Source organism: Girardinichthys multiradiatus, chromosome 9 (assembly GCF_021462225.1).
Source record: "Girardinichthys multiradiatus isolate DD_20200921_A chromosome 9, DD_fGirMul_XY1, whole genome shotgun sequence".
Lineage (NCBI taxonomy): Eukaryota > Metazoa > Chordata > Actinopteri > Cyprinodontiformes > Goodeidae > Girardinichthys > Girardinichthys multiradiatus.
In genome coordinates, this window is record NC_061802.1 from 35,072,334 (window position 1) to 35,097,893 (window position 25,560).

The 25,560-nt window shown below is 40.2% G+C and overlaps 1 protein-coding gene and 2 long non-coding RNA genes across 5 annotated transcripts in view; 2 read left to right on the top strand and 1 right to left on the bottom strand.

Moving 5' to 3' along the window:
* Positions 1-845: 845 nt before the first annotated feature.
* Positions 846-4,481, top strand: LOC124874317. Of its 2 annotated transcripts, none has more exons than XM_047375642.1 (3): positions 846-1,093; positions 2,562-2,604; positions 2,738-4,481. In XM_047375642.1, exons 1-3 carry the CDS (start codon positions 848-850, stop codon positions 3,097-3,099), a joined length of 651 nt encoding a protein of 216 aa, XP_047231598.1. In that variant the 5' UTR covers positions 846-847; the 3' UTR covers positions 3,100-4,481. The 2 variants fall into 2 exon arrangements, with proteins under 2 accessions (XP_047231598.1, XP_047231599.1); XM_047375643.1 differs by having other exon boundaries at positions 2,565-2,604.
* Positions 4,482-6,922: 2,441 nt separating this feature from the next.
* On the top strand, positions 6,923-14,857 carry LOC124874263. 2 transcript variants are annotated; one of them, XR_007039739.1, is made up of 3 exons: positions 6,923-7,053; positions 13,935-13,989; positions 14,082-14,857. It is a non-coding gene; the product is annotated as an uncharacterized LOC124874263 (long non-coding RNA). The 2 variants fall into 2 exon arrangements; XR_007039738.1 differs by lacking the exon at positions 6,923-7,053 and adding an exon at positions 13,667-13,840.
* The window catches only part of LOC124874262, a 26,525-nt gene continuing 8,326 nt past the window's right edge, over positions 7,362-25,560 (bottom strand). Inside the window, exons 3-4 of the long non-coding RNA XR_007039737.1 lie at positions 8,118-8,194; positions 7,362-8,014 (exon numbers count right to left, since the gene is read on the bottom strand). This is a non-coding gene — a long non-coding RNA (uncharacterized LOC124874262). The remainder of the gene's footprint in view (positions 8,015-8,117; positions 8,195-25,560) is intronic.

Genomic DNA, 25,560 nt, shown 5'->3' on the forward strand with positions numbered 1-25,560 from the left:
TCTTTGCAAAATAGTTAAAGCTTTGTCAGAGCGGATGGAGAGAGTCTGTAAACATTTTTCAGGTCCTACCACAATTGTTGATTGGATTTAAGCATGGACTTTGACTGGACCACTTTAATACATGAATGTGCTTTGATGTAAACAATTCTATAGTAGCTCTGGCTCCATGTTTAGTGTAGTTGCCCTGCTGGAAGGTAAACCTTTGCCCCAGCCTCAAGCCTTTTGCAGCCTTAGTGGGTTTTTGTTCAGTATTGTCCTCTCTTTAGCTCCATCCATCTTCCCATAAGCTCTGGCCAGCTTGTACATGTATTTTTGTCCTGACAGGCCAAAAACGTCTCATAATATACTTGGTGCATCAAACATCAGACTGATCTGTACCCTAGTTCAGGCTCAAATGAAATGAAAGCTCTGACCACTGTCTTCCCTCAAGCTCATTACAGAAACTTGCACTCTTGCAGCGTCTCCAAAACAGACGGAAAGGAAATTTTGCCACCCTTTTTGCCAATGACTTCTTAGAAACAGCTTCTGTCTCGACTTCCTCGGCGTGTTCACATCCGTCGTCGCATCAAGTAAAGAAATTGATGATAACATGACCGTGATTGTAGCGTAAAGACCACATATTGTGGGAGGTTTCGCCCGCTTCAGTGTCAGTGCCAGCATCTCATCATTAAGATAAGCGCGCAGCATGAGTACACTGTGAACCAATCAGCGCCCGGTGCGCTGGTTTCACTCCTGATTCTCTGCATGCGAGTGTGTGCGCGCGCGCATGTGCGTCTGCGTGAATGTAGCGCGAGCTTGCACGATCAGCCCCTCCACCCACACACTCAGATAAAATAAAGCGCCGATCATGAGCGTTTTCTTTCCACTCACTCCCCACCTTTTAGCGAGCCCACTCGTGTTAAAAAAGCCCCGCAGCTCCGGCCGGGAGCTCAGAGCGCCGATGGACCAGGGGATGATCGATGTTGAGGGAGGACGCGCGGTCCGACAGAGACGCGGAACGGGGAGGCTGGCCGCGGTGGTGGCCGTGCAGAACCTGCTGGTGGTGGCCTGCCTGCTGGTCACCGTCTATCTTTGCATGAAGTCCCCGGCTTTGGTGAGTACAGCTCGGGGCATACGGGGGCAGAGAAGCGCAGACTTTCGATTCATCACCAGCACAGGAAATTTTATGTTATGATTGTCTTTATTTTAAACTACTGAGAAAAGTTACAAGTCCGTAATACCACTATGAAGGTTCATTCTGTTGGAGGGAAGCCCATTCAGATAAATTCCTCAGCACAGACAAGTTTATGTAGCAGAGCCGTTGCTAGAAAAATAGTGGTACAGGGGCACAGCATCTAAATATAAATAAACAATTAACATATAACATTTATGAAAAAACAAGTTGCCTACTTTCCTCCTGAATTTGTGATCTAAATCAAAGTCTTCAAGTTTTCTCTCCTCTGGCACACCATGATTATTTTGGAAAACCACACTCCCATTTAAAGGCAAAATAGACATTTTGGCCAACTTGCGACTTCCAAGTTTGGACCCATATATGCAACATTTCTTTAATGTTCTTTGCATTTTCTAAATATATTTGGCATGGTAATGCAAGCTCATATGCACAATCAGTGCTGCTGGACTAAATTGTAAGTCAAGAGGATCTTTGTGTAACATTTGCGACCTTTTGTTGTTGAAGTTTTGATTGAGAGATTTCACAAGGGCAATGATGCTGAATCCTGCAGCACGTGTTCCTGTAAAATTAGCCTGACAACGCCTGTGACGTGAAGATGTGATGACATGTCTGCGGTACCCTTTCACACAGAAACATGCAGCCTGCAGAAAGTAAACTTTTAAAGTGACTTTAAAGGAACTGAGACAACTAACAAAGCTAATGATGGAACACGTGGGATAGATTGTTAAGGCATTTACCTCTCTAAAAAAACAAAAACAAAACACTTAAAAAAACACTTAAAGTCAAAAATCAATTCCACACCCGATCTCCCAGTGTAAGACGGAGACAGTTGAGGATGGCTCATACAATACAAGATGGATTTGTCTGCAAAGCATCTGTGAATCAGAGGAGTGACTGAAGTTTGCTTTAGAGGAACTAATACATAAACATGACTGTTGGAGGTTAAAGGAAAAGAACATGTTTTTCCTCGTCCATGGGAAATTGCTGATCTAAATAACATATCAGATATCTGCACAGTTAGAGTTTAATGACTAACATTTGTTCCAGTTTTACACTGTGTTGTTGATTTGTGATATGAAGCTCTCACTACTGGTATTAATCACCCACAGTGAGATTTTCCCTGGTTTCTGTCAACATGTCTGTTTTCACACTGCCTCACTTAACCACTGTATCAAACAAACAAGCTTGATGCTTGTGTCTCCTTCCTTGAGCTGAACATCAAGGGATCCACAGAGCAGGGTTGCGTGACCTTTTCTGCAGCTCTCAGTGAGCTACATTTTTTAATGTTAGTCATACTGGCAATGATGGCCACCTAACATCAGGAGAGCTGTAAAAAAACAACACATATCTGCCACGTGTCTCTAATATGTCTCTTTTTTTCTCTAAGCAGCCAGAAGATGACGTATACATACAGTTTAATGAACTCAGAGGTGAGAACATTTCCTTAATTTTGTGATTTTATTTCTTCTACCATTTTGATAAACGCTCACAAAACTTGTGTTCTCTTTTCTCAGTTTACATTTAGACTTACTCTATATTACCGTTTTAATTTTCATCTTCCAGATCTCAAAGCAAACACATCTCTGAAGTTTGAGGTCATTCGTGAACAACGTAGGTTGGAGAATGACAAAGGCAACATCAGCATAAGCTGCACCGGCCCTTATGTTTGGCATATGCTTGTGTGCTATGAGAGCATGAATCAGGGGAATCTCAGCGGGAATCTGGTGCTGCAGGTGGCTAACACGCCTGTCAACTCTGTCAGAATGGATGCAATAGAGCAAACTGTCTGCAGGGGGCTCCACAGTATTGTCTATCTCAAGGAGAGAGATGTGGCCAGTTTCCACTTGTACTCCCCAAAGGGATTTCGGATGGTAAACGTGAGTATGGGTCTGAGGTATCTGCTTGGGAATAACTGTGATTATTGATGAAGTCCAATCAATGCTGATGGGATGAAGATGGATGAAGAGTGCAGAGTGCCTATCTGAGGTCATCTGTGCCAGTGATGGCACACCAAGCCAGTGCGGACTGTCTTTTGTTTTATTACCTCTGCTTGAGTTGCTGTGGCTCGTGGTTTGACTGTCAGCTGGAAATCTGTGCGCAAGCAAGAACAAATCAATGTATCTTGGTTGTAACGATTGAGTCTTATTCACTAGGCATGAAAATGCTTTGACAACAAAAAGAGATTTTTTTTACCTCCTAGACAAGTGCCTTGTTCTGTTTCTTTTAATGATGTTTTTTTGTACAATATTTTTTCATTTATATTTAAGGCTGGAAAAAAAAACAAGTTATAAAGCTAATCTTAATTTATCAGCCATTTGTTTTTATCATTATTATTATTATTTAATATTCAAACATAAAGCAGAGAATGTCACAGTTTCTTGGTGCTGCGGTGACAGTTTCATGTCATATTGCTTGCATGACCAACAGTCAGCTGTTGTTCAGGTGGTTCTTCTGTAAGCTAAGAGAAACCATGTAAAAAGCTGGAAACAAATTGTGTTTGGTGTTATTGTTTTAAAATAATTTAAATGCCGGACAATGACTGACTTACTGTATTTTGAAAATATGTAACGGCAGAGCTATCTGACTTTGCAGCTGGATACTGTGTAGATGCCCATTCTTGATTGTGAGGGGATTTAATGCCTCTGCACTTTTTTGGTGCTTCCTTGTTGTATTATATAGCTATATTATCGTCTGTACTTTATTTTAAATGTTCAGTAGTACCAAATGAATGTATTTGCTCTTGGTGCATTGAAGCTCCAATCCGAGTCTGTAAACTTTAAGTGTGCCATTTGACAGTTTTACCTCCAATCAGTCACCACACCATCAACGATCACAACAGTAGCGTGCTGTGGGCTACATTAACACGTCTGTTTTCTGGAGTAAAAATCATCTTAGACCAGTTAGATGTTACAATCGGACTGACACACACAGCTCAAGGGAAAACCCGGAGAGGAGATGAATGAAATCTTTTGTTTCTGCACTCTAGGTGCACTCTTTAGTTTCTTAAATGCTGAATTGATTGTATGTTTTTCTATTAGAAATTACATCACAATTCATTAATTGATTGTATCTTTAATGTAAAATGTGAAGCACATATAGGTTTACTATTTTAAACATTGCCAAATTCACTTGTGGTCTTGCAAAAAGGGTAATAAAGCAGACATTTTGCTTTTTATTGGAGCTACTATGCGTGATGTGATACAAGCTGTGTACTTTACTCACAGATTAGGGTTGATACCTCCCTTGATCTTTAGCACAGCTTGTCTGTGCACTGTAACGTTAATAAAAACTAGTTTCCCTCATGCTATATTTTTCTGTTTCTTGTTTGTGTTGTACCGCCTCTCTAAGTCTGTTTGGGATGCGTGTGAGTGTGGGTGGGCCCGCATGAGACTAGACGGTTTCATCATTACTGCCTGTTACGTCAAACACTGTTTAACCAAAAGTGAAAGTGAAGTGGAGGAAGGAAAAAGCCCAGAAGTCATGCCACACAGTGACCTGATATTGTAACATGGTCTGTATGCTCCAGGCTGCAGTCTAGCGTTTCCTAAACCCTTAAATTAAATTCAAATGTGACACACATAAATATCACCTTACAGATGTCCTCTGTTTTTGCTGTGGTAATGGTCTGTTTAGGAATATTGCATTTTTTTAATCAGATGAAAACAATATGGGTAAGTACAAAATCGGTTTAAAATGATTATTTCATTGTTGATCTATGCAAAAAAATAATTGTCCCCTAACAACAAACAACTGGTTGTTCACTATGTCCACAAAGCCTGACTATCTTTTACATCGCTCCGGAGGATATTTTTTTAATTCAGCCAGTTTAGAGAGGTTTTACCGCCTGTCTGAAGTCAAGCCACAGCATCTCAACAGGACTTAAGTGTGGACTTTGACTAGGCCATTGAAAAAAATAAAAAAATGTTTCCATTCCGATGTGGGCTTTCTTCTTCAGGATTTTCTGGTAGAAAGCCGAGTTAATAGTTCCATCAATTACAGCAAGTTGTCAATGTGCTGAAGCAGCATAGCAGCCCCAGAACATCACATTACCACTATCATGTCTGAATAGCAGTATGATTGTTTTATTCTGAAATGTCGTGACGGGATGCAATGAGTCGCCTTCCAAACTCTTGTCTCAGTTCTTTTCTGACCTCCTGGATGAATTGTTGATGCACAGTTTGAGAAAGTCTGGTAGGTCAGCCGCTCCTGGGAAGGTTCCCTAATGCTCCGTGCTTTCCCTCATTTGTGGATAATGGCTCGCTGTGGTTTACTGCAGTCTCAAAGCCATAGAAATGACTTTATAACCCCTTTCAGATAGATAGACGGTAATGTCTTTGTTCCTTGTGTGTTTCTGAATCTTTGAGATTTCTTAGCTTACTTCACGTTACAGAGACGTTCTATTTAAATGATTTCTCCATTCTACAGGTCTGATAGTAATCAAGCTAAGGTGTGGCTAGAATAACTGAACGTTTTGTGGTTAATCAAAGTTCATGTTTTTGCCTTGCCATCTTTCCACATGGTAAGGCAGGTTCGGATAGCTGTTTCCTCTTAATAAATAAAATCATCCTATTAAATTTTTCTTTTTTAATATTTACTCTGGTTCTCTTTTTCTATATTTATGACTCGTGTAAAAAAAATCTGAAAGGGGTCACATATTTTTTCGCAGCACTATAGCTCTACAAATATATAGACCGGACTTCTGATACTAATTCATGTTAGTTACAATCACTGTTTCGTTCATCACAAACAGGTAGACAATGACTTTTGTGAAACATCCTTCACTTTAGTAAACCTTGTGATTTTCTATGTTGATTTTCTTACTGTAAACAAAAAAATTAAAATTAATCTTGTCTTTTTCCTCTATGGCCGCAATGGTTGAGACTCAGTGGGAGGTGATTCATGGTCAGATTAAAGTCATTTATTAATAAATCATAAGATTCATTTTATTTTTTGATAACCAGTAAGATTGTTTAAGTTCTGGACATTAAAATCCTTTAAAATGAATGACAGTTTGTTACAGTATTTTGAGATATAATACATTAAATTGCTAGTACGGTTGAGAAGTTTACAAACTCATGATTGCAACAGCGCTTCAGGCTTTTAGTGAGAGAAGCACAGAAATAGTCCCTTTTCTAAACATGCCACCTGCTGAAAATAGAAACCAGTTCACATTGGAAACTTTTTCTAACGATAAATCAACCTCACCTCTAAAGAGATTAATTTGTTTTTCATTTCATGAGACCAAGTAAATTCTTGTTTGAACAGGAGGGAGTACATTTTAGTTTGGGATTCATTTAACTGTTTGTTCGGTTTGCTAAAAATAGACCACGTTTTTTTTTTTTTCCGTCAGACTCAAACAAAAGCAGTAGGAACATTACGAAATCTTCCCTACTCATATTTAAGAGCAGCAGCAACTTTAAACATGAACTGCACTCCTGCATCAAGGCAAGTTTATTTATATAGCTCTATTCATACTCATTGTAATTCAAAGTAGTTCACAGGAAAAATCAAAGGAACAGAGATTTATTTGGAAGGCCATGTTTTGGGTCATTTTCAGTTGTGTCATTCTCTTTTTACTGTTGGGTTTCAGGGGATGTGAATACTTTTTTAAAGTATGTGTTGGCCCTCCTTCCGGAAGGAGGCCCAGGGGACGGCCCAGGACACGCTGGAGGGACTATGTCTCTCGGCTGGCCTGGGAACGCCTTGGGCTCCCCCCGGAGGAACTGCAGGAGGGGGTGTCTGGAGAGAGGGACGTCTGGGCGTCTCTGCTGAGTCTGCTGCCCCCGCGACCCGGTCCCGGATAGCGGAAGACGATGAGTACGAGTGTTGGCCCTGTATTTGACTGGTAACCTATTCAGGGTGTAGACTGCTGGATTAAGGTAAGATAAATAGTTGAGCTATATTTTAACACAGCCCTGTGCAAACTGGCAGTAAATGTTGTCCGCTCTCATTTTAACTTACTTTTTATGGATCCTTTTATGGAAAATTCCATTTGGATAAAAAAAAAAATTTTGTGAGGCCTGAAAGGTTAGACAGTTTCGCATTAAAAACGTTTCCACGTGTTAGAACATGTACATTACACAAACAAAAGGTGGCAGGTAGAACAAGAAATATTGTAAAATAATGATAAACAGGAACATGTACCCTTAGGGCAGTTTCCTAGTGGAAAACATTTGGCCATTTGCCACAAGGCATTTTAAGTAGTACGTTTCATTTTCCAACAGAAAGTTTAATAATTTTTAAAATGATACTTGCTAAGTTGCCATACAAACTTGTTCACTAAACTAATAATGTTGTATTATTGGCAGCAATTGCTGCACAAAAATATAAGCCATGAACTCTGACATTTTACGGTGGTGTTGTTTCGCTTTTGAATTTTGCAAACACAGGAAGTACAAAGGTAATCACCTGTAAAAGCTGCTTTAGTCTCTATTGTTTTGCAGCAAAGAGTTTCATTTTGATTTTCTTTTCCTAACAAAGGAAATGTGTTTTTTTTGTCTTATTTTTTCACATGGTAGGTTTTCATATATTGTGTTACTGATTTTATATAGTGCTAAGGTATCAGAAACCTTTGTACTCCCTTTATGAATCAGATAATATAGGTATCACCATACAGCAGACAGATGACATTTGATCAAGTTATGATCAGACCCACAATTATGACATGCGTCACAGAGAATTAAGCTTTCAGATCCAATCCAAAACTTTCTCACAGTTTTCAACTTCAATCGACAACAAATAAACACTTGTCAACAATATGACATTATATGTAAAACAAGAATGTGAAAAGAATAATATGCCGGTCTGTCATTGCAGGTGTGGTTAAGGTCATCAGTCCCCCTAGAAATAAAGAAACAAATAAAACATGAATTTCTTTGAATAATCAGATAACTCTTTTCTGTACTCTTCTAGCAAGCATTGTAATCAGATCTCAAGCACAAACCTCAGCGATCTCAGTGAATATTCATTCCCACACTCCCACATTCTCACACTCCGAAAGAAACAGGAATATACTGTAACCTAAAAAAACAGAAAAAAAAACGTATGTTTTCTAAGAAAATCTATAGTTCATTGTTTGTTGCTTCACATCAAGCATCACCTTTAACCTAAACACATTACTGGTTAGAGACCAAAAATCTACTCTTTTAACCAAAACATAGCCATTAACATGTAGACTGTATTGCAAAATTTAAAAAAAAATAATTTCATGAAACAGGCCTGGACAAAAATATTTGGTTGCACAACCTTTTGAGGCAATCACTGCAATCAAACAATTCCTATAACTGTCAATGAGACTTCTGCACCTCTCAGCAGGTATTTTGGCCCACTCCTCATGAGCAAACTGCTCCAGTTGTCTCAGGTTTGAAACAGCACAGTGACTACCTGTAGCCCTATATATAGGCCCACTGACTGGTTATAAGAATGTAGACACCTGTGATGCTAATTAATGGACACACCTTGATTTAACATGTCCCTTTGGTCACATTATTTTCAGGGGTACCATCATTTTTGTCCAGGTCTGTTTCATGGGTTTATGTTTTAAAATAATTCTGTTGAAGCATGTTTGAAAAGCAATTTCTGACTTTCATTTATTAATTTTTATAGAATTTTTATTCATTATTACCTTTGTCAGATTCAAGTTATTTCTATGACCATTGTGGGTTTTTCTTTCATTAACCGAGGGGTACCAAAGGTTTTGTCCACGTGTGTAACTAAACAATTTCATACCAATGTACTTAAACAATTGCATATAAAGATATCTTTATTTATAGTAGAGAGTATTCAGTAATTGTGGATGTAAAATGTGTTGTGAAAATGATCAAATCTTAGGTATAATTTAATTGTGGGTTGTTTTTGTATTATAAGCAGCGATGGGAATAACAGCGTTAAAATAAACACCGTTACTTTTTCAGTAACGAGTAATCAAACAAATTACTTTTTCCATCGTTAGAACGGCGTTACGGTTACCGACAATTAAATGGGTGCGTTATAAACTAAAGCTACTCATTGAAGTTCTTGTCATCTATGGTGGCTCACAGCCACAGGAGCTAAGCTTTTTTTCTTTGGTGAAGGGAGCAGTGAGGGGCGAGACAACCACTTAAGCAATGGCTAAGGTAGAGTAAGCTTTCATTGTAAACCAATCAGAGGCAGTGTTCAGTTTGCACACAAACCACAAACACACACAGCAGCCCTGCTCAGGCAAACTAGCAGATGTAAGCTGCAACAATGGTTCAAAGTATAAGTACTTTATTCTCCTTGAGGTAAAAGGCAAGAATGTACATGTGAAAGTAGGCTAATTTAATGTAATGTAATTCCACTTTATGCAAGTGGCTTGAGAAACCTTAGAAAAGAAATCTAAATTCGTAGACATATTTAAACTTAAAAAAAAAGTACCTCAATAGTTACCTTCCCTGTTAACTAGTTACTTTTATAGTGGAGTAACTCAGTAACCTTTTGGGAGAAGTAACTAGTAAATATAACTACTTACTTTTTTAATGTAACATGCCCAACACTGATTATAACCCATTTTCATCAGCTGCACTTTATTTAGGAGTTTAAGAGTAAAGGAGTTTGAACACAAAAACACAAAACACTTTTAGCACTTTAATTTGTAGAAGATGCTGAAAGTCATGTATCCTGTTCCTTCCGTTTCACATTTGGGCACCACTTTGTGTTGGTCTATCACATAACAAAATAAACAAATAAAACACATTGAAGTTTGTTGTTGTAATGTGAAAGGTTTACAGGTTTCAAAACACCTAATAAACAGTCAGGTATTATGAAAGGTTTTACAGTATTACAATAGTATCCATGATTTAAACAGTAAGCCAACTCTGAATTTAACATTCCATTGAAAGCTGGATAAATCTGTCAACAGGTACATTTTTGAACGATTTTTAATTTTTTATTATATGACTTTATCTTTATCCAACCTTCAACTGCACATGTTCTCCTGTTCAACAAATAGGCAGCAATCAACTTTTTTTGAAAGAGTAATAAGCAGTTTCCAAGAAAATATGTAACCTCATTGTGTGAAACCTCCTCCAAGCACTGTGTTCAAACCGCAGAACAAAAAAATTAAGGACACTCACAAATAAGGAAGTTCTACAGGTAATGTAAACAACTAGAAAGGTGAGCAGTTTTTGTTGGTGGTGTGTGGGCTATTATAATCCGAAATGTTTACTTCAAGCATGACCAGCAGATAGGTGCAGAGTCAGCCGGGGGTTTCTCTCTGCGAGTGGGCGGGACAACAATGATGCAACAGCAAAGTTTCTCTTGTGAAGTAAGCTGCCAAATGGTTCAAAAGTAAAACACCGGAACAGAGAACAGGGAACGATGCACGAGGGCCCGCCTTCATGTTTCACTGTACATTTGTGTTTCAGTCAGGGTTTCTGTTTTCTCACTTCTGCATTTTGATTGCAAAAAGTTTGCGGAAATAGAGGAGTAATAATATCCCCGGTCTAGCACAATGGAGGCAGCCTGTAAATTATTTACTTTCAGTAGGTTTCTACACATGGGAGTGAAAAAAGGCTGCAAATCATGACAGACACCAAGAATGACACAGAAGTGTCTTCAGGTGTTAATTACTGCATACAACGGCGTGAAATAACAGGTTATTATGCAGTAGAGCTGGCCGGCCTCCAAGAACTATAACATTGTGCAGCTTTGTGTGTGTAACAAGTTATACTTAGCTTTTGTTTCTTTAACACCAATTTATGTTTTCCAAAACATGTGTGCACTCTTTTGAAATGTGTAGTTTTTCTGACAAATACTATAAAGAATTGTATATCATCCTTATCCAGATTTTTTTATCCAGTTTATTACAGGGCCTAGAGATACCATGGTCATTCAGGTTAATATTGATACATTAGGCAGTGTGGGCTGGTGCCATGTCCTACTGCAAAAAGAAATCAGGATCTTCATTAAGCTTGTCAGCGGAGCAAAGCATGAAGTGCTCTACAATACCCTGAGAGATGGCTCTGCTGATTTTGGACTTGATAAAACACATTGGACCAACACCAGCAGAGAACTTGGGTCCTAGAACACAGACTGGGGAAACTTCACACTGGACCTTAAACATCTTGGATTCTGTGTCTCTCCACTGTTCCTTGGGACTCTGTGACCTTAATTACCCGTTGAAATGCAAAATTTACTTTTATCTAAAAAGAAGGCATTGGGTCACTGAGCAATAGTGCAGTCATTTTTCTCCATAGACCAGGTAAGATGATACTGACATTGTCTCTGGGTCAGGAGTAGTTCAACCAAAGGAGTGGGACAGTTGTAGTCTATGTTTTAGACACAGATGTGTGTGTTGGCTCTTGATGATTTGTCTCGAGCTGTAGTCTTAGGAATCTCCCCCAAAGTCTTTAAATGGCTTTGCTTAACGGTCCTTTCAAATCTGCAGGTATCTTTGTTTCTGGTATATCTTTTTAAACCAAAGTTTTTTCTTACACTGAAATTTCCTTTAATACGGTGGCCTGTAAAAGTATTCATACCCTTTGAACTTTTCCACATATTGTCACATTACAACCACAAACATAAATATATTTTATTGGAATTTATTGTAAAAGACCAACACAAAGTAAGAACAAAGTGGAACAAAAATTAGACATTTTTTTTTTTTTAACAAATAAGAAACTGAAAAGTGTGATGTGCAAATTAATACTGTTACAAGCCACTGGATAAGCACTCTGCTAACAGCCAGCAACTTAGCTGCTCCTTGTGGAGGGTGCCAATGACTCTGTACTGGACAACTGTCTTCCCATTACTATTACCTTAAAAAAATCAACAGAACAAAACACACATATATATATATATATATGCAGGGGTTGGACAATTAAATTGAAACACCTGGTTTTAGACCACAATAATTTATTAGTATGGTGTAGGGCCTCCTTTTGCGGCCAATACAGCTTCAATTTGTCTTGGGAATAACATATACAAGTCCTGCACAATGGTCAGAGGGATTTTAAGCCATTTTTCTTGCAGGATAGTGGCCAGGTCACTACGTGATACTGGTGGAGGAAAACGTTTCCTGACTCGCTCCTCCAAAACACCCCAAAGTGGCTCAATAATATTTAGATCTGGTGACTGTGCAGGCCATGGGAGATGTTCAACTTCACTTTCATGTTCAACAAACCAATCTTTCACCAGTCTTGCTGTGTGTATTGGTGCATTGTCATCCTGATACATGGCACCGCCTTCAGGATACAATATTTGAACCATTGGATGCACATGATCCTCAAGAATGGTTCGGTAGTCCTTGGCAGTGATGCGCCCATCTAGCACAAGCATTGGGCCAAGGGAATGCCATGATATGGCAGCCCAAACCATCACTGATCCACCCCCATGCTTCACTGTGGGCATGCAACAGTCTGGGTGGTACGCTTCTTTGGGGCTTCTCCACACCATAACTCTCCCGGATGTGGGGAAAACAGTAAAGGTGGACTCATCAGAGAACAATACATGTTTCACATTGTCCACAGCCCAAGATTTGCGCTCCTTGCACCATTGAAACCGACGTTTGGCATTGGCATGAATGACCAAAGGTTTGGCTATAGCAGCCCGGCCGTGTATATTGACCTTGTGGAGCTCCTGACGGACAGTTCTGGTGGAAACAGGAGAGTTGAGGTGCACATTTAATGCTGCTGTGATTTGGGCAGCCGTGGTTTATGTTTTTTGGATACAATCCGGGTTAGCACCCAAACATCCCTTTCAGACAGCTTCCTCTTGCGTCCACAGTTAATCCTGTTGGATGTGGTTCGTCCTTCTTGGTGGTATGCTGACATTACCCTGGATACTGTGGCTCTTAATACATCACAAAGACTTGCTGTCTTGGTCACAGATGCGCCAGCAAGATGTGCACCAACAATTTGTCCTCTTTTGAACTCTGGTATGTCACCCATAATGTTGTGTGCATTTAATATTTTGAGGAAAACTGTGCTCTTACCCTGCTAATTGAACCTTCACACTCTGCTCTTACTGGTGCAATGTGCAATCAATGAAGACTGGCTACCAGGCTGGTCCGATTTAGCCATGAAACTTCCCACATTAAAATGACAGGTGTTTCAGTTTTATTGTCCAACCCCTATATATATATATATATCACTGCGTATAATGACTCTATATAATAATAATGAAAAGCACATTGAATTGTCTTGTTACTGAAATGTGAATTACAAAAATGCAACTTGTCTTGTTGCAGGTTTAGATTTTGCCAACTTCCAGGAGGCAATCACCTCCAACCCAGCAAAAACTTTCTAGGTTCTTGAATCCAAGTTTAATTATTAAACGGCTATTGGCACGTAGCTGCAGAGGGATTCCCTAATCAGTTACTGTTTTCTTTCCTCATTGCTCGGGGCGGAGTTTGAGTCTGGGATTCCCACTCTCCGAGTGTGTGGGAAGACAGTGGCTATATTAAGGCACACTGATTCAGTTCAATGTATCACAGCTTGCATTATGGACAAACAGCAAGCAGCACTGGAAAAGATACTAACAGGAGAGAGGATGACACTGGATGGTTTGGAAGCCGCTCATGGATCGAATAGAACAAAGCAATGCTTTAAGTTTTTGGTTGCTTTGGTGGGTGTGATGGGACTGCTCATTGTGGTTTTGGTAACTGCTTTAATTTTCTTTTATCTAAGGACAACACCATCTTGCAACCAGGTAGGGAAGAGGTTTGCAGCGCTAAAACAAACACAATTGGTGCTTTTTCCTTTCTACTTGTTTATGTATTGATACTGGGTGTACCTATTTACAGGAAGCTCCACCAAAGATATGTCCAGCAAAAGTCAAAACGACTTATATAATAAAAGGTTAGTGCAGCCTATCTTTTTTTCTATTATAAATTGTCAAATACTGAATTTTCTGAGTGCACTCACTGGAAATATTTTCACTTCTTCTTTAGAGAGTGATTTCAAGACAATCTATGACATATTCTCAGCAGACAGAGGTGGAACCTATTCAGTCTACGGATGGGTGAAGTTCCTTGAGGTCACAGGTGAACCGTTCACTCTGATTCAGAGGACAGATGATGACATCAGAACAATGGAGACAAAGAGTGTGGACCATACAAACATCTTCTTCCACAAAGTCTTTAAGCTTACCAAAAACACAAAGTTGAGTCTTGACTTCAGTCCCAGCAAAACCATAGATTTTAAAGAGAGCTGTTTTTATGTTTGTTACATGTGATCAGGATGATTTCAAAGTTTCTACATGACTTGTAAATCTATGACGGTGTAGAGATTATGCAATTTCCACATGTTCATACCCATGGAGAGATTTGTCCTGAAAACGTAGTTGCAGCTTGACAAAATGTGTTGATGACAGGTAAAAATAGACGTCAACTCATAATGTGCTCTGCTTTCTTGTCAGCTACCACTGGAATAGCAAAGTGCGCACCACAAAAAGTGTTAATCTCACTTTCGCATTAAAAAAGAGAATCTCTGACAGTCATCTTCATCTCTCAAAATGAATACCTTTACCTGTGAATTGACCTGTACAGCACAGTTCAATGAAAGTTATAAAAGACTGTAAAATCAACTGAAACTGCAGATATAAAGTGTAAAATTTTAATGCAGTCCTTTGTTTTTTCTTTATGTACATTCTTCTTTCAGTTATGACAGTTTCTTTTATGTAATTAAATTGAGTTCACAAAACTAGGGAATTAATCCAATGTAATGCTGTAAATACACTGTATGTTGAGTAATCTACCTTTAATTTGTTGTGTATTGTAAATAAAAATAAAACATAAGAATTGCAAGTTTTTGTTCTGCACTGCGTTTATATAGCATGTGCACCCATTATATGATTATATAGCATTTTCAGTGTGGTGCTACTCCATTAACATCTCTGTGTAACTTTGACCTAAGAAACCAAACCCCAAGTCTGCCATTTTATTATTTGTTTTTGAGGAGTGGGTGGATGGATGATGGATGTCTTGGTTTCTCTTAGTCTGCAGGGGTATCTTGAAAAAATGCAATTGCACAGCATAACTTGGCTTTGTATTTCTTTTAAAATGAAAGTTATTACATTTGTTACCGATAACAGACTCAAATTATGGCTACTGTTATATTCTTAGGTACACTGGAAAAAAGTTTGGATTTGCATATTTTGGGGTATAAAAACAGCAATAAATGTATATGTTGTGTTACTGTATACTTTTACTAGCTGTGTGTTATACATGTAAGTATAGATTGAAGAAGATACTAAACATTTTGCTGTTTCGGCCTAACACGTCATGGCTAAATGTCCTGTAACAAGACAAACTTCACCTGCCTAGTTTTGTGAATCTCTATGTGATAGGAAATGAAATTGTCTTGCAGCCAGTCTGGTTGGAGCTGCAAAGTTGCATACCATTATTGTGACGCCAGCGCTTCTCTTGACCGCGTGCACCAACCTGCCCTCCATGATTTCTTCATTTGGGTAAACAGCACTAACAATGCTAGAGTCACACTCAGACGTGTTTAAATCAGTTGATTATGCTTTCCTTAAATGAAAGTGAATGTGGAAATAAATGAATATTAATGTATTGATTTGTCAAGAATTTAAATACTAAATACAAATGTACATAACATGGTAACAACATGGTAGCCACCATTAGTTCTGCTGTGTTTACAACATCCCTATGTTCTGTGCAATGTAGCCAAAACCTTATTATTTTTTACCTATTGTCTGCTTTAGTATTACGAATGTATCAATTGTAACTCATCCACCAATAGTGTTCTGAACACTGCAGTCTAGTTCTAGCTCATTTTTGTTTGCACTCTTTAATAAATTTCAGGTTAAGTTGACCAATTACTAGGTCTTTCCCTATTTTAGCATATCAGTGGAAAAAAAATCAACTCTCTAATATCAGAAGCTGATGTTTGTCATGAGTGTTACGACATACATACCAGAGTCGTTTCTTTAATTACTTTTTTGGACTAGACGTTGAGTGAACAGGTTCACACCTATACTGTATAACCTAAAGTATTTGCTCAGTCCCCCAAATCTTTGAATTCAGGTGTTCCAAATACTTCCATGGTGGCAGATGTATAAAATCTATCTAGTCATGCAGACTGCTTTTACAATAATTTGTGAATGAATGGGTCACTCCCAGGAGTTCTGAGATTTCCTGCTTGGTACCACAATAGGATTCTGACTGTCCAGTCTTGAAAGTATCCTTGCCACAAAATATTCCACTGTCAACACAAGGTGGTAATATAACAAAGTAGACACGATAAGCAACAAAAGTAAGTCAGCCACAAAGTGGTAGGCCACATAAAATCAGAGCGGGGTGAGTTGATGCTGAGGCACAGAGTTTGCAGAGGTCTCCAAGTTTCTGTGGAGCCAAATGTCACCAACCTACAGATTAGCTTGCAAACAGTTTGCAGTTTCCAAGCAGCTGCAGTTTAAAACTTGCCGCCACTGGATTCTAAAGCAGCTGACATGTTCTCTGGAGTGATGAGCCATGCCATTCTTTCACATTTCTTGTGCAATTTAGACAGAGTGATTGAATGGTTGCAAATCTCCACAAGCAGCAGGTGTCAATTTCTACCTGTCAATTTCTGGCAAAATAGTGGAAGAGAATAGGTTTTGCAGTTGCCAACAGAATGAATGACTACACTGTGTCTATGCAAAGTTTCGGTCATGAGGGTATTTTGGTGTGGGGCGGCTTATCAGCAGCTGGGCTCAGAACCTTAGTTCCAGTGAAAGCAACTGTTAATGATTTAGCATATCAAGACAATTTCATGCCCTCAACATATTTGAAACAGTTTAGGGATGGCCCCTCTTATTCATACATGACTCTGCAACAGTACATAAAGCCTGGGTGTAAAGAAATGGATGTGTTTCGGGCTTTCAACACTAAATAGCTGCTGTACCTTTAAGACTTTCAGTAGATGGCAAGGAACAAGGAAGTGATGTCACTAGAAGGGTGAAAAGCCAGGAAAACTAGCAAGAAGGATGGAGTTTTCCACGAGTTTACCATCTCTTACAATCCTGTTGTTTTAGACCTCATAAAGGCATTCCCTTTTCACTGTACTGGCCTCGCAGAAATCTCTCTTTTGGCTATCCAGCAAGCTAAACACCTCCACAAAATAAATCCAGGACACCCAGTCGAACTTGAGAGTCTTTATAATGTGAACGGTGTGAAACTGAAATACAGATACACAGAACTGTAAAAACACAGTGGGTTCAGTACATCAAATATAGGCATGTCCAAACAAAGATTTTTAACATAAGCTGCCAGCATTTTTACTTAGAGTAAAAATGTGATCTTCCATCCAATAATACATTTGCAACAGAAACATAATCTTCACACACAATTCAGGTTAGTAGGATTGATAATTTAGGTAAATTTAACTGAATAACTCACACATCACCTGCTTAATTGAATCCCCTAATGTGCTGCCTAATATATTATTATTACAAACACAAATGCCTCAAAATGCAGAAATAACAAAGATATACTTCTTATGAAACATATTACTTACAGGGAATGCCTTTATGAGGTCTAAAACAACAGGATTGCAAGAGATGGTAAACTCGTGTGTTGGGACCACAGCCATGGGTTTCAACACTAAAACCCCGGTACATACTTTCCTGGAACTTTTCAAAATAAAGTGCATTAACCTTCTTCCAGCACAGCCAGGAAAGGGGGGTAACTGCGGACTTCCTGTGGCGCCATTACCCAAATAAAAGCCCCCACCTTTCCACAAATCTTTCTCTTCCACGCGGCCTTCCATAGGAACCGGATAGGAGAGGAAAGCGCGCTGATGTCTTTTGCTGGCAAAAAGACATAAATTCAACTGGATCTGAAGCCATACGATCACCGATCATATGCAAAGTTAAGTAGAATGAAATACTGTCTGTGTATCCGGTATTTTCATTCATGAACGGGGAAATTACGGTGTAAGAGTTGCTTACATTTTCTCTTCGAGGCCCCACAGAAGCAAAACTGTTCGAGAGAAGCCCCGAAGACGGCAGAGACCGTAGCGGACAACGTTCGTTCTTCATCCACAGCTGGAGGTTAGCGGGAAGCTAACCTTTGTTCACAGAACGAACGCACCTTCTGATCGGAAAGAACTGAGGAAGTTAGCGGGAAGCTAACCCTATCATTCACAGCCGCCCAGCCCTCCGGAGCTAACGCTATTGCAGAGCGAACGCAGAGGTTAGCTGAAAACCAACCGCTTGTTGACTGTGGACGTTTATTCGAACTTCATCGCCCTTGGACAACGTTTACTCACCATGGTCAGAGGTTGGGTTTGGGCAGATTAACAATCTGTTAATTAGGATCTGTCAGTTAGGATGAAATAATCTGAACGTTTTCATTCTATAAAGTTTGTTTTGTGGAACCTGGCGATCTTTAGCACTAGTAGGCTAGCTACGGCACGCGCCGGTTCCGTGTTCTTTGTATGTTTTAAAGCTAAGATAAACTTTATTTAAAGGGTGGTTTTAACCAGAACATTGCTCATAACGCGCCGTCCACGCTTATGCATTTTAACCCTGGTATTTTAAAGGTATGTGTTGATTCTGGTGCTAAGCTATCTTTTAACTTAGCACTTTAGCTAGCTTCTTTGTTAGCCCAACGGCCAGCCGGTAAGAACACGTGTGCTAGCATTAAGGCTAGTCAACAGAAAGGTTGTTAGTTTTCAAGCTAGTGAATAATAGTCCCTGAACATCATTTGCTAGAGTTGATAACTAAGTAAACACCATTAAGCCCCATTTCTCCAGAAAGATTTGGCTCTTTTCCAAAATACTCAATAATATTTCTTCAAATATTATTTTAATAAATAAAGGCAGTTAATTAGACACCGTTGAGAATTAGTCATCCAGGAGGTTGGTTTTATTCAGCAGATCATTATTTAAAACATTATTTTATTAAAATAATATTTAATCTGATCTTGCATTGTGAAGGGTTGTCTAAATGTTGCTGATTATTTTCTAAGTTAGTTCCAAAACTAACTTAACTTCACTTCCAGATTCTTCAAGATAATCCTTGGTTCTCAAACATAAACATTGCATGGTAATGTTGCATCACTCTTTTTGGTCATGATTTCTAATCATCTTTAATCAACTTGTTTATATTGTACATAGCCCTTTAGTCTTCATTATTCTTTAATTCTGCTTGGTAGTTTAGTTGGATTGTTTTAGCATAGTAAAGAGTTTGTTGATTGAAATATGTTTGACTTTGAGTTGACTTATTTTTGTTAATAAATTCTTGTATTTTAAGAAATTGTGTGAATTCATTCCATATGTGTGCAGAGTTTTGCTGTTCAATAATGTCAGAGTTTGGCTCACACCTTTCTATTCTGTCCTAATACCATCGCCTTAATGGGGCTGGTATTCACAGGACAATCCTTAACAGACCGGAATATTATTTGGTAAAATATTAAAATATTAATATTAAAATATTAATATTAAATATTAAATAATATTCTCAGATTCATATTTACAATACGTGGAAAACTCCATCCTTCTTGCTAGTTTTCCTGGCTTCTCACACTTCTAGTGACATCACTTCTTAATCTCTCTTTCGGCTATCCAGCAAGCTAAACACCTCCACAAAATAAATCCAGGACACCCAGTCGAACTTGAGAGTCTTTATAATGTGAACGATGTGAAAAGGGAGACCTACAATTGTGAGCGTCCAGTCTGTACCACCTTTCTGCAGTGAAACCGATGCAACGGCTGCAGCAGCGCAAGATAGGAACAAGGTAATACCTACCTGCTTGACATGGATGAAAAATAAAAAGATGTCGACATCCAATCCACAACATCCCGTTCAAGTAAAGCTTCAGTTACATCAAGCCTCTCAATGGGAGCTACGACAGCATGTGCAAAGGCAGAAGCCGCTCAAGCCAGAGCTGCATTTTCGAAGAAAGAGGTAGAATTAAAAATCGAAAATGCCCGTTTAGAAGCTACACTACAAGCTTTGGGAAAGGAGAGAGAGGCAGAGGCTGCACTTGCTGAAGCAGCAGTTATGGAAGCTGCAGTGGCAAATCTGGAAACCACAAGTGAATATAAAATGCAGCTGATGCCCACACAGAGTTCCCAACAACGCACCGAACAGTATGTTAGTGAACACAGTCACCTAAGCAGTAGCAATCTGTCACTAAGACTTGAATCATCACCACAGAGTAACCACTCTCTCACGCAAGCAGACAAAAAACTAAAAGGTGACCCAACATGCTCGCGAAGCTGCCAGCCACCACGTCCCATTGATGACGACAACACTAATACCAATCAATGCTCCACACATCAACAACTTCACTTAGACCGTTCAAACAATCAGTCACACAATACAAATAGAGTATCAGCATATGCATCTGAGCTGGAAACTCAAAACCATTATTCATCCTCTGCTACGCAACGCTCTGGCGAAGCAGCCAAATAGACCTAGCCAGATACCTAGCTCGCAGCCAGCTAATGTCATCAGGGCTTGTGAAATTTGATGACAAACCTGAAAACTACCTAGCATGGAAATCATCATTCCTCGATGTTACTGAGGACTTAGCTCTTAGAGCAGGAGAAGAAGCTGATCTGTTAATTAAATGGCCAGGAACAGAATCCTCTGAGCATGCTTGACGCATTAAATTTGTCAATGTGAGAAACCTACCTGTCGGTTTTGAACATATATGGGAAAGACTAGATGAGCTTTATGGGTCCCCAGAAGCCATTGAAGGAGCTCTATTTGCAAAACTTGAAAGATTCCCAAAAATAGGGCCTAAGGAGCACCATAAGCTCAGGGAGCTGTATGGTTTGCTGTCAGAAATCGGATCAGCAAAAAGAGAAGGACACTTGCCAGGTCTGTCATACCTCGACACTGCTAGAGGCATCCATCCTGTTGTACAAAAATTGCCATACGGGCTTCAAGACAGGTGGGTGATGGAGGGTTCACACTACAAACAAGTACACACGGTGTTGTTTCCACCATTTTCATTCTTCCTACAGTTTGTGGGCAAGCAAGCAACAGCACTTAATGACCCAAGCTTCAGTCTCCAGTCATTTTCCATTGCTTCTACCGCGAAGGGATAAGTTCTCACAGAGCCACATCACAGATCGAAGACCAATTTCAGTACATAAAACGGACATCTCCCTGTCCAAAACAGCACTCTCTGCTGATGACCCAGAGAAGCTATGCCCAGTGCATAACAAGCCCCATCCCTTACGGAAGTGCAGATGGCTGAGAGAAATGCCTCTCGATGAAAGGAAAAGAATCCTAAAGATACACAAAATCTGTTTTAAATGTTGTGCCTCAAACAGACACATAGCCCGAAACTGTGACGTAGTAGTTGAACGTTCTGATGGCAGAACAAGCATCCTACAGTCCAGCATCCGGACAAATTTCCAGCTTTCTCCATTCCACCCAGTTTCCCTCAAGAGAACAGCGGGAAGGTAGGATCTTTAGAAGCCGCAGTTGTATCTAAATGCACCGAGGTGTGTAGAGAGGGATTCAGTGGCAAATCGTGTTCCAAGATATGTCTCGTGAATGTTTACCCTGCCAACAGTCATAAAGAGCGCAAAAGGATGTACGCCATATTGGATGACCAAAACAATAGGTCATTGGCACGCTCTGAGTTCTTTGAGATGTTCAACATTAATGGGTAGCTCTCACAAACCCTAAGTTACTACCTTTAAGACTCATATTCTGGAAAACAGCAGAACAAGTTATTTTCCTCCATGTGGAAACCATATTAAAGTGAAAGAGAAACTCTGCCCCTACAGTCATGCCCAATCGATCGGCTTTCCTCCAAACACTAAACGCTGTAAGCCAAGCCGTGAAAACCTAGGTGATACAGTTTTTCAGAAAAACAAAGACGATAGCAAGCTTGCACCATCAGTGGAGGACGTTCTGTTCCTTCAGATAATGGAGAATGAATTCTTCCAGGATTCCTCCAACAGTTGGGTGGCTCCCTTGCCATTCCGTCAGCCACGAAAGCGTCTACCTAACAATCGTCAGTATGCCATGAGTCGCCTGAAATCTTTGCAGCACACCTTCAACAAAAAACCTCAGATGAAAGACAATTTTTGGATTTCATGCAGAAGATATTGGACAATCAGCACGCAGACCTTGCACCTCCAGTACAAAGCAAAAAGGAGTACTGGTATCTGCCATTCTTTGGAGTCTACCATCCACGAAAACCCACTCAAATATGAGTGGTGTTTGACTCAAGTGCACAGTTCGAAGGGACATCTCTTAATGATGTATTACTACCTGGGCCAAACATGAACAACAGTTTGTTGGGTGTCCTAATTAGATTCAGAAAGAACCCAGTTGCAATTACAGCAGACATCCAGCAGATGTTCCACTGTTTCCTGGTGCGGGAGGACCACAGGGATGTTCTCCGTTTCATGTGGCACAAAGACAACAATCTGAAGAAGGAACTGGTTGACTTGAGAATGAGGGTGCATGTTTTCGGAAACAGCCCCTCTCCTGCTGTAGCAATCTATGGAATGCGCAGGGCAGCACAGGACAGTAAAGAGCATTGTGGAGATGATGTTTATCAGTTTATAGAGCGCGACTTCTATGTGGACGACGCTCTGAAGTTTCTCCCTTCTGTGGAACAAGCTGTTGACCTTCTCTTGAGAACACAAGAATTGCTAAGAACCTCAAATCTCCGTCTCCACAAAATAGCCTCCAATAAACCTGAGGTGATGGACGCATTCCCAGTGGAGGATCGTGCCAAGGATCTCCAGGACCTTGACCTGTTCACAGATGACCACCCTCACCAACTGAGTCTTGGATTGAAATGGAATATCATGTCAGACCAATTTACATTTCACACCCCACAGACAGAACGACCATATACACAAAGGGGCTTGCTCTTCATGGTTGATAGTCTCTTTGACCCACTTGGCTTCTTGGGTCCGGTAACAATAAAGGGACAACTGTTACTAAGAGAGCTGTGAGTAGAGGCTTCTGACTGGGACTCACCTCTTCCAGAGGCAATGCAGGAAAAATGGATGGAATGGCAGGATTCCTTGCAACATCTGAGCAGCATTCCTGTGCCCCGACCATACTCCTCAGTTCCGACCTGCGAAGCCAAAAGTACGGAGTTGTGCATTTTTTCCGATGCGTCCGTGAAAGCCATATGTGATGTGGCATTCTTGAAAGTTATAAGCCTTGATGGAAATGTGGAAGTGGGTTTTGTCCTTGCTAAGGCATGACTTGCTCCTCAGCCAGAACTCACTATTCCCAAGTTGGAGCTCTGTGCAGCAGTGCTTGCTGTTGAGATAGCTGAGGTAGTTGCTGAAGAGATGGACTATCCACTTGACATGATCAGTTTCTATACAGACAGCAAGATAGTCATTGGTTATATTTATAACCAGTCTAGATGTTTTTATGTCTAAATGAACAATCGAGTTCAGCGTATCAGGAAATCTACTGTGCCTGAACAGTGGCATTATGTTCCAACAGAACAGAACCCAGCTGACCACGGTTCACGTTTTGTTCCTGCCTTAAAGCTCCGGAGCACAACATGGTTTACGGGACCATCCTTTCTTCTGAATCCAAGTCCATCGTCAGGTCCGCAAGAGAAATATGACCTCCTGGACCCCACAATGGATGCGGAGGTCCCTCCGGAGGTAAAAACTCTAACTACCCACATCGTAGAGACCTGTCTAGGCTCAAAACGATGGGAACGTTTTTCTACATGGAGATCTGTGACCAAGGCTACAGCTAAGTTGAAGCACGTTGCACGCTGCTTTGTACGTTCAGCAAAGGGCAAGGAATGTGTAGGATGGCACATGTGCGACAAAGCCCTCAATGCTGATTTGATGCAAGAAACCAAGGAAGTAATTATCAGAACTATGCAACAGGACGTTTATGCAGAAGAAATAAAATGCATCATTACCAAGCTCAATCTTCCTACAAACAGTCCCCTCAGGAAACTGAATACAACAATGGATAACAGAGGGCTCTTACGTGTGGACGACTTAGACAGTCAAGCCTGGAGCAGAGGGAGAGAAATCCTATCATCCTGCCTGGCAATCACCACATAACAACACTCCTTGTACGGCACCATCATAAAAAGATTAGCCATCAAGGCAAGCATTTTACAGAGGGTGTGATCAGAGAAAATGGCCTTTGGATAGTAGAAGCAAAAAGGTGCATTGGTAAATTTATCAGCAATTGTGTGACCTGCAAAAAGCTCAGAGGAAAGGTTGGAGAACAGCTTATGTGTGACCTACCTGCGGACAGATTGAAAGTAGAACCTCCTTTCTCATATGTGGGCATAGACATGTTTGGACCATGGGAGGTTTCTACAAGACGTACACGTGGAGGCCAAGCCAATAGCAAGCGTTGGGCAATCTTGTTCACCAGTCTGTGCATAAGAGCAGTCCACATCGAAGTTGTCGAGGATATGAGCTCTTCTAGTTTCATCAACGCACTAAGGCGTTTCTTTGCTCTCCGTGGCCCAGCAAAGCAACTTCGTTCAGACTGTGGCACTAATTTTATTGGCGCCTTTAAAGAAACGAGGTCAAACAATGCAGAGGAGGAAAAGATACAAGGCTTCCTGCAGGACCAAGGATGTGACTGGGTCTTCAACCCACCCCATTCATCTCACATGGGTGGGGCATGGGAACGCATGATAAGAATGGCAAGACGTATCCTTGACTGTATGCTACTGCAAGCCAGTCACATTCGACTCACTCATGAAATTCTGACCACATTTCTAGCAGAAGTCACAGCTATTCTAAATGCTCATTCTCTAACTCCAGTCTCCTCGGATCCGGAGCATCCTCACATTCTATCACCCGCCATGCTTCTCACACAGAAGAGCTGCTTTCCTCCACCTTTCTCCATCAGGATCGACCCAAGAGAAATGTTAAAGAGCCAGTGGAAACGTGTACAGTTTCTGGCTGATTTCTGGAATAGATGGCGAAAGGAGTACCTTTGCACTCTGCAGTCTCGGCAAAAATGGCAGCATAAGCAACCTGATATTAAAGAAGGGGATGTGATCCTCCTTAAAGAAAAACAAGCCAGGAGGAATGAATGGCCAATCGGTGTAGTTGTCAAACCTGTTCACAGTCAAGATGGACTTGTAAGAAAGGTTGAGGTCAAGGTTGTCCAGCATGGTACAACTAAAACCTATTACAGACCAATTTCAGAAATAGTTTTTCTTTTGTATCCTTAAGTTAGAGAACATTGTTTGTGGTATCTTGAGTGATACCAGACAGGGAGTGTTTCGGGCTTTCAACACTAAATAGCTGCTGTACCTTTAAGACTTTCAGTAGATGGCAAGGAACAAAGACGTGATGTCACTAGAAGTGTGAGAAGCCAGGAAAACTAGCAAGAAGGATGGAGTTTTCCACAAGTTTACCATCTCTTGCAATCCTGTTGTTTTAGACCTCATAAAGGCATTCCCTATAAGTAATATGTTTCATAAGAAGTATATCTT